The 16,820-nt window shown below is 40.6% G+C and overlaps 1 protein-coding gene across 1 annotated transcript; it reads left to right on the top strand.

Annotated features, from left to right (window-relative positions):
• Window positions 1-766: 766 nt before the first annotated feature.
• Window positions 767-15,926, top strand: MCU (mitochondrial calcium uniporter; the record flags this gene model as incomplete). The annotated part of the gene is made up of 7 exons (XM_009275110.1): window positions 767-836; window positions 4,943-5,113; window positions 6,039-6,143; window positions 9,500-9,660; window positions 10,150-10,353; window positions 12,642-12,758; window positions 13,952-15,926. Coding segments are annotated over 7 exons (906 nt in total), but the record flags the coding sequence as incomplete, so codon positions are not given.
• Window positions 15,927-16,820: the final 894 nt, after the last annotated feature.

Raw genomic sequence — 16,820 nt, 5'->3', positions numbered from 1 at the left:
AGGCAGACTCTAAATCAGTCTGATTCTAGATTTTCATGAACAAATCAGTCCCTTGCCAAGGTTGCAGAACATATGAACCATTCATGCGCTTTCTTCTTATTGGGCTCTTTTTTTTTATAGCTCAGTATCACGATTTTTGTTTTTTATCTTGAACTATTTGTTCTTCTATGAACAGGCATGTTTACTACTTGTATCTCTTAGAGTTTGGCTTCCCTCTGTAAGGACAAGAAAAAAATACATGTCGGTACAGAAAACAACCTAAGAGAATGAACCTCTTAATCCACAACTCCCTAACCCTCCCCCACTGTTATGCTAAAACGTCTTTTTTTTTTTTTTTTAACCTTTAAAGACTGATGCTGTTGTGTGATTTCTACTTTCCATGTCTGCGTAGTAGTCTAACTTGATTTCTTAAAATTTATTAACTCAATGTGGCTTTAAAAATACTTTTTACATTAAGGAAGAAAAAAAATCACAGCTGTTCTGTTATCCATTCTCACTTTAAACTATGTGCGTTGAGTGAGGTGTGTAGAGGTGAACTTGGCTGAGGGGGGAAACCCTACTGGGTGACAGATGGTAAGAGAAGAGGCTGTTCTTGACAGGCGCTCCTGGTTTGTGGTTACCCCTGCGGCGGATGGGAGGAAATGCCTAGCACAGGCGTTGGGGTAGGTGATGGCGGGAGGGGGGACAGGAGGTGGCACCGGGGCGTGATTCTGACGGACGAGCGGCACTGAACGCTTGTCCTTCTTGCTGTGCTTGTATTTTCCAGGTGCATCAGAGGCTTTCTCCTTGGCAGAGTGAGAGAGTGGTCTATTGCAGTACAGTAGTGCCCTCTGATGGTGAGTATTGACATGGAGAAACTCTTGGCTCACTTTTGACTTCACTAACTTAAATCATGTTCCCTGACCCCCTTTTCTGGTTGAGGCATTTTTGGCTAGGAGGTAATCCAGTTTTGAACTAAGGAAGTGACAGAGAACAAAGTTAGTCAAGAAGAATTAAGGAAATGGTCAACTTTTCTAATAACTGTCCTTATAAAACTGGACAGGCTTTATAAAGAAAGATGTAATTGTGTGCAACTGTCCAAATTTTTTTGCCAGACTTTTTCCTGATGTAGCCGTGAGGCCTGTGTGATGCCTACCTTTCAGGGTACTGTGTGCCCTGTTAACTTTATTTACGTAATGGAAGTGCAGCTCATACCAGCTACTTGCTCAAACGGTTGAAAGCACTGTTGCAGTGAATAAGTTGTGAAGCCAAGGCAATTTTGTTCCTTTATTTAAATTCTGGGACAGCTCAGACATTAAGCTTTTTTGATAAGGTTGTCATAACATAAAGTAAAAGAATGCACTAGTGGAACTTTAAAAACCTCAGTATGCCAGAATGCAAAGAGGAAACAAGCAGCTTTGAGATCACTGCCTGCTTAATGTCTGCATGCTGTGCACAAAGACTAGAGCACTTACGCTGACGGACACAAGTGGTTAGTGGATCCTCTCCCCATTAAGGCTTGTTAATAAAGCCTTGAAAGCTAATAAAGTAAGGGCTTACGGCACAATTACTTCCCCTGCCAGTATATAGCGAGTGTGTGCAAACACAAAGAGAACATGACTGCTGTGTAGAACTCGGAATAAAAACCTGAAGACTTAAATAGGTAGAAGTGTAGAGGACACGTGAGGTTGAGAGGATAATGTAAGTGTGTAGCTGCTTGCCCGATTTGATTTTACCTCCCCTCATATTGTGCTTGAATAGTTCTCTTGTTATTTCTTCCAATAACTTCACCTTTACCAGTAGTAAATGTTCAACACTGACTTCTTTGGCCACACCCTTTTTTTTTTTTACTGTACCTTTTTTTGGCCTAATGTATTGCTTAAGTTGTTCTTATGCAAGAACAGAAATCTTTAAAAAATAGTAATGACTTGTTACTGGTGCACATATGGTTGAGTCAAAACTTTGTGGTGCTTGGATGGAATTCCTACCTCAAAGCAGCCTCATGCTTAATATAGTGTCTAAAGCTTTTAAAATCCTCCCTGGTCTTACTTAGCAGCATCCCTGGCCAGGTTGTAGGTGTCTGTAAATGTAAGTGAAATACACTTGTATACAATTACTTTCTTTTACTTGTCCCTTGTATTTAAATACTGGCTTAAAATTTAATCAGTGAAGATTAGCCAAAATATTAGCTCTATAATTAGTGAAATGCCATAATGCTTTGTCCACTTAGTAACTTGTAGTTGCCCTCATGCAGGCAGTCCACAGGGCTGTCAGAGCAGAGGGGAGAGCAAGGCAGACAACCATATCAGAGTCTTGTTAATAACTTTTACTGGAGCTGTCTGTTGCTGTCTGTTAGGTTTGTGTTATTGATGTCCTTTGGATTTTTTTCTTTTTTTTTATTTGCCTCTGAGCTCTTCTCTCTCCAATGCAGTAAAAATCTGACCAGACATTACTTGTGTGGGAGGTGATGAGAGGATCAAACTGGAATTACGGGCTTTTCCCACCAGTGAATTAGGCTAGAAAATTACTTTTAAAGCTTTTTGTAAGGAAAACATTAACCAGCTGTAATTCCAGACTTACTGAGCCTGTCCTCTGAAAGAAATAATTCGGTCTTTAACACTTCACCTAAGCTGGAAATCCTTGAGAGAGGTTTTGTGTGAGCTACCAATGCTGATGGCTCTTGGTGCAGTCTGGCCTATTGCGTTTATCACAGTGGTCTCTATCTGGTCTGTGGAGGGTTAAAATGTGGCAGGGCTGGTGCAGGTAGGCACTTCCTCCAAAGCTGGCAGCCATGGAGCTGTGATTGTTGTGTTATACCACTGGGGATACATGGAAAAGCATTGGTGCAAACATTGTCTGTTTTGCTCTACAATAAACTGGCTCGCTGCCTGTATAATCAAGGCAGCGTTTTAAATAAATAATGTTTTTCATGTTTTGTGGTTATGTAAGCAGTACATAAATTAATGTTGTATATGCTGCTCACAGAACCAATGAATTCAATACTTAAGTGGCTATTTTAAGCTTCTAAACATGTTGATCATTCCTTCTGAGCCTGCTATCACAAGTGTAGCTAATGCTAATCTATTTCTTACCAGTCTCTTGCTCAAATACTTGAGTGAAAGAATGCAAAAATCTGATGGCTGGTGTCATAACAGCTGCTGATAAGGAGCTTGAAATTCTGTCTAACTGTCCAAATAAATTGGCAGTTTGCTTTATTTTTTTCAGTAAATATCTGACTGTTGTCTCTGAGTTTTAATCTTCGAAACACTAAAGCTACTAAAATCCTGTCAGGTGTCTGAGTCTTGAGAATAGGCATTTACAGGCTTCCAAATACTGGGGCCTCTTGGGATGCTTTAGTCATTTTAGATGTCCATAATTGGTCACTTCCACCTAGTCTTTAAAGATGACATGAGGACCTCTTTGTCAGCACTGGATAGCAATCCCCTGGAAGAGGGAAAGATCTTTGGTACATTTGATTCAATTCATGAAGGCACGTGACAGTAAACTCAAAACCCCGAGAGAACTCTTCTGGCTTTGTAGAAGTGTACTTGGCGCGTCCTTTCTCAACATCCCTGAGCCTCCCTTTTGGAAAGGCATGTTGCCCCAAGACTTGTCCTAATGTGCAAACAATCCTGTAATAAACGAGTTCATCATCTGGCAGCAAATCACTGAAAGGGGAGGTATAAAGGCTGTTGGTGGCAAAAATTTTTGAACAGTGGCATGCTGAGAAATAGCTTCATTTGGTAGTTAAAATGACATTATTTGCTTCTATTTGTATTTGCGTTAACTTCTTTGACCAACTAGTTTTGATGTTAGCTGCTTAAATTGACTTGGCATGTCAATACATGAGTTAGATGAGTTTAAGTAGATGGTGTGGTTCATGTAGTTGGCCAAAGATACAACAGGTGGGAATAATAAGCCAGATGCAGTGTGGGTGGGTGCGACTGCACAATCCTTGAGACATGGCAAATGCTCTGTGCAATAAAAATGACCTTACATTTTTACATAAGAAAAATATGTAGCAATCTGGAGTGAATCATTTTTAGGTGTGCTGCTATATCTTAGCAACTACTGCACTGGGGGAAAATTTTGACTGTTTGTGACTCAGTAGAGGGCTTAGGGAATACGAACTCTTAACTTTTTTTTTCTATGTATGGATATCCTGAAGCACACAGAGTGGGCTTTCTTTCTGGCAGTAAAATAATAACTAGCTTACAGTTCATACAGGTCACTACCATAAATTTTAGAAGGGTGCACTGAAATCTTTAAGAATGCTCTTGAAAAAGCTCCTGACAGCACTAAAGAAATGGACAATGTTGTTTTATCTACACCTAAGAATTAATGTCTATCTTCTGAAGTACAAAGTATATTGATCCCATGAATTTTAGATTAAATGACCTTGAAGCTTAAATTTAGAGCATGATTCCTACAACCTCATACTCCTGACTGCTCTCTTAAATATTTGTTGCCTTAGGACAAAGAGGAGGAAACCAGAACTAAACAAGAATAAAGAGGTTTGAAGTAGGTCCTTCCTTGATGGTCTGCCTTTGTCTTCTGGGCTATAAATCCTGATAAATTGCAGTGTTTTGTCTTCCATAGTCCAAAATACTTTGGTTCTCAAAAACTAATCAAAAACATGCTGTGCTGCCATGTTGTGGCTTTTAGCTATCATGTTGCCTTTAGTATAAACGTGATTGTGCTTAGCGTAAGTGTCTTCTACTTTTCCACAAAGCACAAAGTTTAACAGATACCTCCAAGTTAATGGGAGTGAAAACCTCTGACATCCCTCAGTTTTTGTTTGATGGACACATCTCTTGATAAAAGATGAACCAAAAATTTCAAGTCTCTTTCATGTTCAGCTCACAACCATGTTTGCCTTTTTCTCCATGGGACAACTACAGAACTATTATGAGAAGATCTGTTAATTTTAAATGATAAACTTGTATTTTTGTCATCTTTGTAGAAGTGACGGTCGTTTACCAAAATGGGTTACCTGTGATTTCTGTGAATCTTCCATCCCGGCGTGAACGTTGCCAGTTCACGCTTAAACCTATCTCAGACTGTGTTGGTGTGTTCTTACAACAGCTGCAAGCAGAGGACCGAGGAATTGATCGGGTTGCAATCTACTCGGCAGGTACTGCTGTTTTACAAACTAATTGATTTACTTGCTTGCCAGCTGTTTTCATCCAGCCTTTTGCTTTTTAAGTAAAAGCTTGTTACGGTGTGAGTTCTTGGACATTCCTGAAAAAATAGAAGGTAGAAATGCCATTCCTAGAGCAGGAATACTGTTAGCTGTCCCTGTGTAGTCAGGTCTAGCCAAGGAAATCTTGACTGTAGAATGAAGGAGGAAAACATTCCTAATGCTTAGCTTACTTCTGTTAGGACTAATGTCTATGTTTTTGGTGAGTTTCCTGCTATATAGTATGAAAGATGCAAGCTATGCAACCTATGTAAAGGTTTTAATCGATTTGTAAGGAATTGGGTATAAAAGGCGGTACAAGAGAAACAGTGTCTTGCTTAGCTATGAAAACTCAGTCATGTTTCACTTAATGTCGTGTTTTGCTCAATTGCTATGTATCTGCCAGCCACCAAAGCTCTGGAACATCATGAGGATGTCTTATGAAAGTGCTGTCAAAGCAGGTATTTCCTTAAAAGTCTTGGCCTGGGGGGGAGGTGTTTGCTAGGTTAGCAATGTCAAAGCTATCCAATACCAGAGATTGAAATAATTTCTAATGCCAGTGGCAGGAAATAAAGGTCGCTTAAGTGGATTGTATTGCAAAACGTAGTAAAGTATTCAAAGTGTGCGGGATGAAGGGAACTGCTTCTTATAAGATGATCCCAAATATCACAAATTTAGAAAAGCAATTGCATATGTAGCTCAGCTAGTATTTGCCATGTAAGGTCTCCCAGTATATATATCCATCTTGACAAAGAGTATCGTCTGCGGGGAAAATTTCACAGTCCAACAACTGGATTTGGGATGGCATTATAACTTAGCCACAGCATGTTTAGGTACTTTGTTTCTACTGTTTAATGATTTGTCTGTGTTTGCCTTACAGATGGCACACGTGTTGCCTCCTCCACAGGCATAGATTTGCTTCTGCTGGATGACTTCAAACTGGTCATTAATGATGTCACGTACCATGTTAGACCACCAAAGAGAGGTAAACCAGCCTGGTTCTGGTAAACATCATAAATTTTAGTATTCAGTTCCCTGTTTAATTGCAGCATGCTTTATTAACTTGTTCATGAACATGAAGTGTTATTTCTAAAGGAAACCTTGCAGTTTCTAATCCTGCCCTTGGAGTCTAATTTAGTGATATCCAAGTAATCGGGGTAGTCAGTGATGAAAAGCAAATATTCATTCTGCTCAAAGCCAGTACCCCCCATAAGAGGAATAAATGAAGAAATGTAGTTTCTTTTAATTTCTAAATTTTTCTGAATTTTCTTCTAATTACTGAAAAGTAATTTAATTTAACTCATTCTGAAATAGTATAGTACAAAATGGGAATTAGATTGAAACTTACATGATCTGATTTGGAAGAATAAATTGTTCTCTCACCTGACAGTTAACATTGTTTCCTTTTAAGTGTGGTACTTTGAATATTGCAAATAAACCTTGAAACTTTGTTAGCTAACACACAGTGAAATAAATGAGACCGTGCTCTTACAAGGTTACATAACTAAGAATCAAATAGGAAGGGAAGCAACCTATTTTGAAACAATAAGAAAATCCTTTTAAATTATGGGCTTTGGACACTTCTGTAACTTTCAAGACGTGAAAACTTGCAAGAAGCTTTTGAGACACTCCCGAGTTATGGGCGGAGGCAAGAACTTGGTATTTTCATCTACTGTCTACTCTTTCTCCTAGGCAACTTCTTAGGCTTAATGAAGCCCCTGGTTCTTGCATGCCTATACTTACCGCTGAGGACTTAAACAAAAGGACAAGTTTTGGAGATGTTGGTCTGCTCGTTGCTTGGCTCACAGATACTGCGGGATTTTTGTCTACCTTATTGTTCTGTTATTGTTTCAGGCGATAATGTGAAGTTTGCAAGCAGTATTTTTCTAAAAGGATTTTTTAGCCCTGTAGACAGGCAAACAAATTAGGAAGGATTTATAACTTGACTTGCATGTCCAATTGAGGTTAGATGGCGGAAAAGCCTTCCCCTATTTATCTGGATGTTTTCCCTAGTGTTTGGGCCTTCCTCTCTTATGCCTCTCTTCAAGCAATACATAGTGAACAAAATCATTTATAAGGCAAAAGCTGTGAGGGAACTGTTAATGTTCCTTTTACCATCTTGAGCAGCTTGAATAAGACAACATGCTAAAGGAAGTTGATCTTTCAAAAGTCAGGAAACTGACCACACCTTTTGGGTCTGAGACTACCCTGGGTGGCTGACTGATAGGAAGATCTGCTGATACATGCCATCTTCCTCTGTAGATGTAGTTAGCTTCCAAGGACCTTTTTACAAGGAAAATAATAAAAATGTATTCTAGCTTTTTATTATTTACAGTATAAAAATACCAAGTAAAAAAGAAATTTCTTACTGAGGGAACTTTGTGCAGCCGCTTGTCCTTAGTATGTGGGAGACTGGAATTTGGGAGTGCAGCATTGGTGAGATGCCGTTTCTCCCCTGTCTGTGGGTTAGACTGACCTCCACTAGAGATGTGTTTTCCAATCTCCTTAAAAGCACCTTAACAGATAACTCCATTAAGACTGGATATCTAAATCACTGGATATCACACACACAAAAAGGTCACTCTCTGCTCTCTCACCCCACTGCTCTCTGTCCCGAATGTGGTGTTTTCACACACTTTTATAAGACATTGTAAGCCAGAGAAGTGGAGTGAGGATTTTAACAAGGTATCTCTTCCAACTGTTAGCCCCTGAGAGCAGGTGATGGTATCAAGCCTAGCTGGTCTAATCTGCAATTTTTAATACAACTAAATGAGAATGCAAATGTGGTGTCTTGTTTCTGCACTGGAGAAATTGCTGTCCCAAGGTAAGGCAATTCATACATCCCACTCACCTAATGTTTGAGAGAGCAAAGTCTGTGTCAGTGAGTCAGTGTGGTTTTGGTTAGCTCGCTTGTATGATATACCCATTGTGCGCTGGTAGGTGAGCTCTGGGATCACCTAGGTTACGTGAAATTGCCACCTCTGATTCATTTGCCAAACAGATTTCTATAGTTAGCTTGTATTAAGAGGAATGTGTCTGCAAATAGGCACTGAGATTAGTTCTGTTAAACTTTTCAGCTATTGCTTTTCCATTTTTACAAAATCACCCTGTGTACTTTGAAATGGAAATGCCAGAACACTGTAATCTTAAATACTAAGTACTTTTTGATGCTCACTTTAGTAGGAACACTTTTTTTTCTCTTCATAGGGGAACAGGAGCCCTTTAGCTGGGAGGGGGATGTGCGGTGCTTTCTGTGTGCCTTGGCACAGACAACCGAGTTACTTCTTTCCCGTGAGCTGCTAGTGTTAAAACTTAAGCTGTCCATAGCTTTTTATGCGTTGGTAAAATCATATTTTGAGAAGATAACCTAAGGTACAAGCCCAAGAATGCTACAAAAATTAATTTTTTTAAATTTATTTCTTTATTTGGCTAATGTCAAGTTCTTTTGCTTTAATTTGAAACTTGTTTTTTTCCATATGGAGTGTGTAATACAATACCACTACTCACAACTCTTTTACAAATTGATTTCCTTTAGGAATCCTTTTTGTGTTGAAATGCAGGGATAGAGGCAGTTAGTTTCCCTTGGTTGCTCCGTTATTTTTTTTTTTTAAATTTATTTCTTTATTTGGCTAATGTCAAGTTCTTTTGCTTTAATTTGAAACTTGTTTTTTTCCATATGGAGTGTGTAATACAATACCACTACTCACAACTCTTTTACAAATTGATTTCCTTTAGGAATCCTTTTTGTGTTGAAATGCAGGGATAGAGGCAGTTTCAGTTAGTGGCCCTGTTACTGTCTTTATTTAAATACTGTGAGGGAGAATTTCATTGCCCTGCAGACAGCACAGCACAGGGTTGCCCACAGAGTGTTGGGAAACAATTCCTGGCATTGGTACTCAAAATAATTATCATAAGACTGCATGTTCTGGGGCCACTAACCCAAGATCTTCGGTTGCCGTCATCAATAACTATGGTTGCTGATGGTCTGTAGTCTGAATTCTGGCTGTTTCTTGACAGCTGGTGTGATGGATCATACTAGTTTAGTTGTTCATTTGTCTTCGTTAAGTCTTGCATATCAGTATGGATCAGAAGTAGCTGCTGACATCTGGCAAGCTAATAGCATGTATCTCTTTTCCTTGTTCTTATCAAATTTTAGGAATAGCCAGTAATAAAGCCTGGTTTTCTTTTGAAGAAATTGCATTGTCGTAGAGTGCTGGAGCTCATCCAAAGGTGGCTTTGAGAAGAGTGTTTCACACGTTTCCTGTGCATACTAATAGCAGTTCTGAAGAGTATATAAGTTCTATGGATAAATGCATATAAAGCAGTCTCTCTTTTTCCTAGAGCTCTTAAGCCACGAAAATGCAACGACGCTGAATGATGTCAAGACGTTGGTTCAGCAGTTGTATACCGCCTTGTGCATTGAGGAGCACCAGCTGAACAAAGAGAAGGAGCTGATAGGGAGACTAGAGGAATTGAAGGAACAACTAGCACCACTAGAAAAAGTGAGAAGTTTCTCATTGTATTTTACTTATCCTCCAAATGCAGCCTTAATTTATTTCAAGGTTTTAATTAGGTCCCTTGCATACTTCAAATAGTTTTAAGATCACTGAAGCAGAAGGTGCACTAAGTGTATACCAAACTGTGCCTGTTTCGGGTTTCCGCGGAAGTATTTTTTTTCCTTGCTTTATATAACTGGAAATGAGCTTGGTCGTAAATAAAGGCTGGGGCTAATGCGACAGAACATCTCTGAACACAGAGAAATAAGCAGGTTTGTGAGCTATCCAGAGCATGCTCAGAGTAAAATATGGATGATGGCAAGATACAGATGGAAAAGAAAGTCTGCATTTGTCTGCATAACCTAGACTCAAATTCCATGTCTCAAACCACTTAATATCTTGTATTTATATTAAATGCTGTTTTTTCGTTCTCTCTTAATTATATTAACATAATTATTTTTGAGAATACAAGGCATGTACTTCTATCTCCTGCAGGTAAGGATGGAGCTCAGCAGGAAAGCAGAGAAGAGGACAACCTTGGTGTTGTGGGGAGGCCTGGCCTACATGGCCACTCAGTTTGGGATTCTGGCCCGCCTAACCTGGTGGGAGTATTCTTGGGACATTATGGAACCAGTCACCTATTTCATCACCTATGGTAGTGCCATGGCAATGTATGCTTATTTCGTAATGACTCGCCAGGTAGGACCTGTTGTGCTGACATTGACACTTCAATAGAAGAATTGCTTTCAGCTCTACTCCCTAGAAAAATAGCAAAGTTATGCCTATTAGAAGTTATTTTGCCCTTTCCTTATCTTGTCAGAACCTAGATGACACTTGATTTAATTTTTGCTGTCCAGGATGGTGGTGTATGGTTGTAGGGTTTTCTGGTGGTGGTCATTGCTGACTTCCTGGTTGTCTAACCATAAATGCTTATGTATGTTCTGTGACTGACTGCTTTAGCTATACAGGTTCATCTACTGACAGGTAATGGTTTCTGCACACACACACATGCAGCCTCACACACATTGACTTGCACCAGAGGCCTCCAAGTCCTGTGATTTATCAGCCCAAATAAACTATGGGTACATGAGGTACCTATTGAGTTTCAGGGAAGCACGCCTCTCTGACATGGGGTGTTGGCCTTTATAAAGAGACAAGAAAGGTTCAGAGATCACGTTGGAAATGCTTCTGTTTAGGTATTTTGTGGATCTGGACTCTCATCCAGATGAAGCAGATCTAATTGAATGCTTGTCCCTTGGTGCAATTCCAGATCTGTTGGCTCTCAGGCTCAGTCTTTTAAAAACTAGACCTGCTCCAGTGTTGGAAAATCTTCACACAAAGGGGAGCTGTGCTTCTCTAGATCCTTGTAGTTGTGACAGACTCTGTGTGGATTTCTAGTACGTGGTTTGTCTCAGTACTCCCATTCAAAATTCATAATCCCACCTAAATAATGAGAGAGGGAGGGCTCAAAGAGTCTCTGCTGTCACAAGACCACCAGAACAGATGCTGCACGTGTTCTAGCGTGGTGTTCCAGTGGTCTGTCAGCTGCATCATTTCAGGGGCTGAGGACACATGTGCCCATCAGGGCTCCTGCTATAGTTTCTGCCAAGTGCGGTTGGAACTTCTGCCATGTTTGAACTCAGATTTGATGTTTTAATCAAGTCATCCATATAAACTAGTACTTCTTCTGCCAGACTTAAAATCTCAGTGTTTCAGGGATGGCTTGACTCTGAATGCAGCTTTTCTCCACCTGACAGCCCTGATCGTTGGATGCATACCAGACACAGAGGCTGTGTGACATTCTGGTGCAAGGGAGAGTTAACTTCAGCAGGCAGACCTGTGCTTTGTAGACGCTATGTGGGATTTGGCGTGAACAGCTCTGCTGCTCCGAGTTATTTGCACGCTCTAAAACGCTGTGACTTTTTGCAGTAGAGTATCCCTGGCAAAAGCTGTGGTATTGGATTCTTGTTCTCGCCTGCATAGCTTGGTTGAGAGATGAATTCATGAGCAACTATTGTTGCTTTAATTAGCCATTGCATGTTTATGATCTTAAGAAAAAGACAGTAAGGGCCATCTTACAAAGGCTTTCTTCTGGTATTTATAGCTTTTTTTCCCTCCCTTTCTCCCCACAAACTTGTCAGTATTGGAACCCTGAAACATGTTAGTTTTTGTTCTCTCTGCACGGAAGGATTCACTCATTCAGGACAGGAGGGAGGTGACGGTAACTCATTGCTGGAGTGTAACATGCTAGTAGAGAAACAAATGCCTGACTGTACTGGGTCTGGCTGGGATGAAGTTAATGTTCTTCATAGCAGCTGGTATGGTGCTGTGTTGTGGATTTGTGACCAAAACAGTCTTGATAACACACCAGTGTCTTTGCTATTGCTGAACAGTGCTTGTACAGTATCAAGGCCTCCTCTGTTTTGTGTTGCTTGCCCCACTCTCCACTCCTCACCCAGGAATACGCTGGGGGTGGGCAAGGTGTTGCAAGGGGACACAGCCGGGACAGCTGACCTGAACTGACCAAAGAGATATTCCATACCATATAATGTCATGTTCAGCAATAAACTGGGGGGGAGTTTCTCCAAAGTAGCTGTTGCTTGGAGGCTGGCTGGGCTTTGGTCTGCTGGTGGAGGATGATGAGTGATTGCTTTTGCATCACTCTTAGGTTTGGTTGGTTTTTTTCTTCACTTGTTAAAGTGTCTTTATCTTGACTCACAAGTTTTTCTTGTTTTTTGCCCTTTTGATTCTCTTCCCCCATCCAGCTGCAGGGGAGCAAGTGAGTGACTGGGTAGGGGCTTTTAGCTGCTGTCTGGGATCACCCCACTACACTGGGTGAGCTTAGACAATGTTGTCTGGTCTTGTGCCTTCACTGACAGAAACTAGTCATCCTCCTAAAACACACCCGATAAATACTGTGCTAATGGTATCCTGTGTTGCATCCTGTTGATGCTTTATTCTGATCTTCTCTCCTTTTTTCTTTCCAGGAATATGTTTATCCAGATGCCAGAGACAGACAGTACTTATTATTTTTCCATAAAGGAGCCAAAAAGACACGATTTGATCTAGAGAAATACAATCGACTCAAGGATGCAATTGCTCAGGTAACAAGAATTTTTCCAGAAATAAGACAAAGAAATTACTGCTTGCTAGTTCTTAGCTGCTATTAAGAGATGCACCTCAAACAAGAATGGATGTATTTTAAGTTTTCAGCCCATTTTCTTGTCACAGCCCCAGTGTGATCACTGAATTGGCTTTGATGTGCCCAGGAATAAGAACTGCTGGATGTGTAAATTGACATGAAACGGTTGCTTGTATCTATCTGTAAGGGCCTTTTAGAAACTGCTGGCAAATCTTGAGTTGCTTCAGGCATTTCATGCCTCAGAGGAGCCTAATTCAAGATTTCCTTTCTTCTCAGCTCCTACACACCAGATGGATTTAGTGAGGAATGAAGACTTGCATCCATTCAGTTCATGTCTTCCTGACATAGCACTTCAGTGCACTGGGTTGCAGTCCTGGAAAATAATGTTCAAAAAAATTTAGCTGTATTTTTAGAGGCAATGGGGGTAGATGTCTCATTTTCTGGAGACAGACCCCTTTGGCAGACTGTCCACATTGTGGGATCTGTTCAACAAAGGAGTCGGGTAGAGATTTTTCCTTGTGTTTGAGAGCCTTTCTGCAGAAGGATGGCATGAGCAGAAAAAGCAGATCTACCACATTCTTTTTCACTGCCCTGTATCATTCTTTGTTTATTCCTAGGCTCTGGAAATGACAGTGTGGGATATCCAGGGCAAGATGTGTTCTCCCCCTCCCTTGGAGAAGGAGCTGCACAAGCAGTAGAGGGAGGTCAGGGCTAGGCTCTATTGGTTTCATGAGAAAACCCAGAAAGACCTCTGAGTTTTCTCGTGCTGTATTGAATACAGATATCCTTGGGTGGCTCTCTTTTCATGGAGCTTTTCTTCTAGAATCAACCATTCCCATTAATCTAGTTTGGGGTGGCTTTTTTTTTTAAAAAAAAGTTCCAGTGAGTTTATGGGGATCAAATCCTCCCTACCATGTTCCTTTTAAGTGGCTGCATGTAGACAAGTTCAGAGAAGTACAGAGCAAATATCTTTCAGTAAGTGCCAAGAATGGTTTTTCCAAACATGAGCCTGTGGCTTTGTTTTACTTTTTGACTGCTCCCTTCTGGACAGGAAAAACAAGGAAATACAGAAAAGCTTTTCATTCTGTAAAGGGGAATGGTATTGGGGAAGGTGTATTGGGAGCTTGTTCTTTATAATGTGTCTTTTACTTTTAGGCAGAATTGGACCTAAAGAGGCTTCGAGACCCACTGCAGGTTCACCTGCCCATCCAGCAAATTGATGAAAAGGACTGATCAGCAAAGCAGCTCTGAATCCCGGCAAAAAACCTGTTCATAGCTCTTGCCTTTTTAATTAAAGCATTGCAGGTGGAAGCTGGGAGGTGGTGTGGGGGTGGAGGGTTTTTACCTTTAATCAAGACAAAGGACTGCAGGGGGGGAATCTCTTAAATTGAAGATAGGACATTGTGGAATGTTAGTTCTGAAAAGGGCTTGGCAAATAGTCACGTTTTAAAACTGTCTGAATGGCAATTGTGTACAAATACAGGATTGGGGAGGTTCATGAAAGGAATGTAATGCTGGGGTGTAGGGGTGTCTTCTTCCAGCTTTGCAGGGTCTGCCTCTTGGTAAGACACCAGCAGCCTGCTTAGCTTTTTAAATTTTCCTTTACCTGATTCAAATCTTTCTCTCTCTCAAAAAAAAAAAAAAAGGGAGGAGAAAAAAAAAAGAATCCAAGCCACCTGGAGCTATGGCTGGTGATCAGAACTTGCACCCCCCCGCCATTAACACGCACACTTCTGATCAGACCTGGTCTCTTTTATAAAGTTACTACGAGACTGCTTTCTACTGGAAACCGTGAGCTTCCCCTTCCCAGCCCACCCCATGTGCTCCACTGACTTCCTCCTTTGCTTATTTGTAGCACAGATTGGTTGTAGCCAAGTGAGAGAAGGAATGAGTTTTCTTCTGGACATTTGATAATTGATGTTTTGGGTTATTCCATAATAACTATATAAACTTTGCGTCCCAATGCCCTTGAGCTCGTTCTAGAAATCAATGGCAGCATTGCATGAGAGGTTTTTTGTATTCAGTCTTAAGGGAGGGAGATTCCCCTCTTCCTACCCCAAATCTGATAGCCACCTAGACTATGAAATTATGAAGGTTTAAAGGATTATGAAACTGTTGCAGAATCACGACTCCTGCTTAAATGAACAGTTTTGGAACATGGAATAATTAAACTTGATATTTGACTGCTTGTGTAATGGGATAAAAGGTCTCATATATGGTCAAAGCATTTTCCTTGCCCGGAGGCTTTTTGAAAGCCCAGGGCTCTTACAGTGCAAGACACAGAAGTACTTCAGTTCTCTAGCACTTTCCCCTACTTAGTAGCTTTAAATGAACTTTGCACCCACAGGTCAGAATTTCTTAGGAGTGGCTAATGACATCTCTTGTTCTTAGCTAAAAGAAGTAGAGGAAGGAAAGTCAACCCATTGCCCTCTCTTCTAGCCAAGGCTGGCTGATTTCTAAGCAGATAAAACATCTCTTCATTCAAAGCAGGTCAGTCTGTTTTAGCATCCTGCTGATAAATACTGTGGAGACAGGATGAAGGTGGGAGAAGGGCACTAAGCTTTATACACAGAAAAGCTGGCTGCTTTTTTGACGTTTCACTACTACTCCTCACTGTGTCATGGAAAGAGGCTTCTGGTTTTTTTGAAGAACTATGTTTTAAAAAAATTAGGAAAGAAAAAAAACAAATCAGTATTAACTAGATGCTAGGTGCCTTGCAGATGTGGAAACACAGCTGGGATTGCTGCCTCTTCTCACTCAATGGCATGTTGGACCGAATGGGTGCATGTTTCTAGGTTGTTTATTTTTCCCTTCCCCTTTTCCTCTGTCTTTCAATTTAATTACATTGTGTGATTATTTTTTATCTGTTTTATCCTGTTTGTGTGGTGATTTTTAAAGGGAAAAAAAATGAACACAATCCTGTAGCTGAATCCTTGGTGTGTGTTTGGGATGAGGGAGGGAGCATGGAGAAAAGTCCTTCTAAAAAAAAAAACAAACCCAAAACAAACAAACAAAAAAAACCACACCAAAAAAATCCCCCTGAACATGTGTAAAATCCTGTATCATTTATGAAATATGTATAAAAGAGCAATGTACTTCTGGAACAATAAATAACTATTCAATTTTTGAATCAGTGCTCTTGAATAGCGTTATTTTCCCCAGGTGAGAAGAGGATATTGTATGTGTGGCAGCTGCCTCCTGAGTTTCCTCCATTTCATTTTGTTCAGGTTGTTTCTTCTTGACCTTGCATCGCTGAGGCTGTGGTGATGCAGATAATAGCTTTCCTGAAGAAGCTCGGATGGAGATCTTCCTGCCATGCCTAGCTGCATAACACAGGGATCTCAGTAGCAGTTGAGGTGGTGAGGTAGAGAGATTTGGTCTAACAAAGACCTGCCTTTCTTTGGCCAGCATAGTAGCTCCATGTGGAGGCTGACAAAATCTGGAGACATGTGGCAGGTTGCAGGATAAGAATATACATGGGCATGTAATGCCCAGCAACCTAACAGGTACCAAGTGGTGTCAGTATATTTCTATATTGCATTCAAGTGCTGTTTCAGAGGAAAACTGAAGCTTTAAGCTTCTGTTACTTCCTTTCTGGGCCTTTGAATGGCTGTGGTCTGATTTGTCATGGTGATGTATCGTTTGTTCATTAACTTTGGGAATCAGCAGACTGTACTTGGTCCTAACCTTATGGGATGTTAGGATGAGACGTTTGGTGCCAGAAGATATTTATCATGTCTATTGACTGTTAAAAAAACCAAACTCATGATTGACCAGTTCTTAAAACAGCCAACTCTCTCCTGTGTTTATTCTAAAGTGTTTATTCTAAAGTCAGAGAGGAGGGGCTGGAAGCTGTTAGTTGTTGTGACTTACCTTTAATTGCTGTTGAAATTTAGTTCAGCAATGCTGACAAACCCTCTTCCTCCACGCAGCCCTTTATCTGCTGCTGTGTGCAGGTGAGCTGCTGCCCTCCCTAGACAAATTGCTTGGAACAGTTGCCTAAGAATTCGTCCCTTTTGGTATC

The sequence above is a fragment of the Aptenodytes forsteri genome, unplaced genomic scaffold, assembly GCF_000699145.1.
Source record: "Aptenodytes forsteri isolate BGI_AS27 unplaced genomic scaffold, ASM69914v1 Scaffold320, whole genome shotgun sequence".
NCBI lineage: Eukaryota > Metazoa > Chordata > Aves > Sphenisciformes > Spheniscidae > Aptenodytes > Aptenodytes forsteri.
Note: the sequence above shows the minus strand (reverse complement) of the source record. Positions and strands in the feature narration are given on the sequence as shown.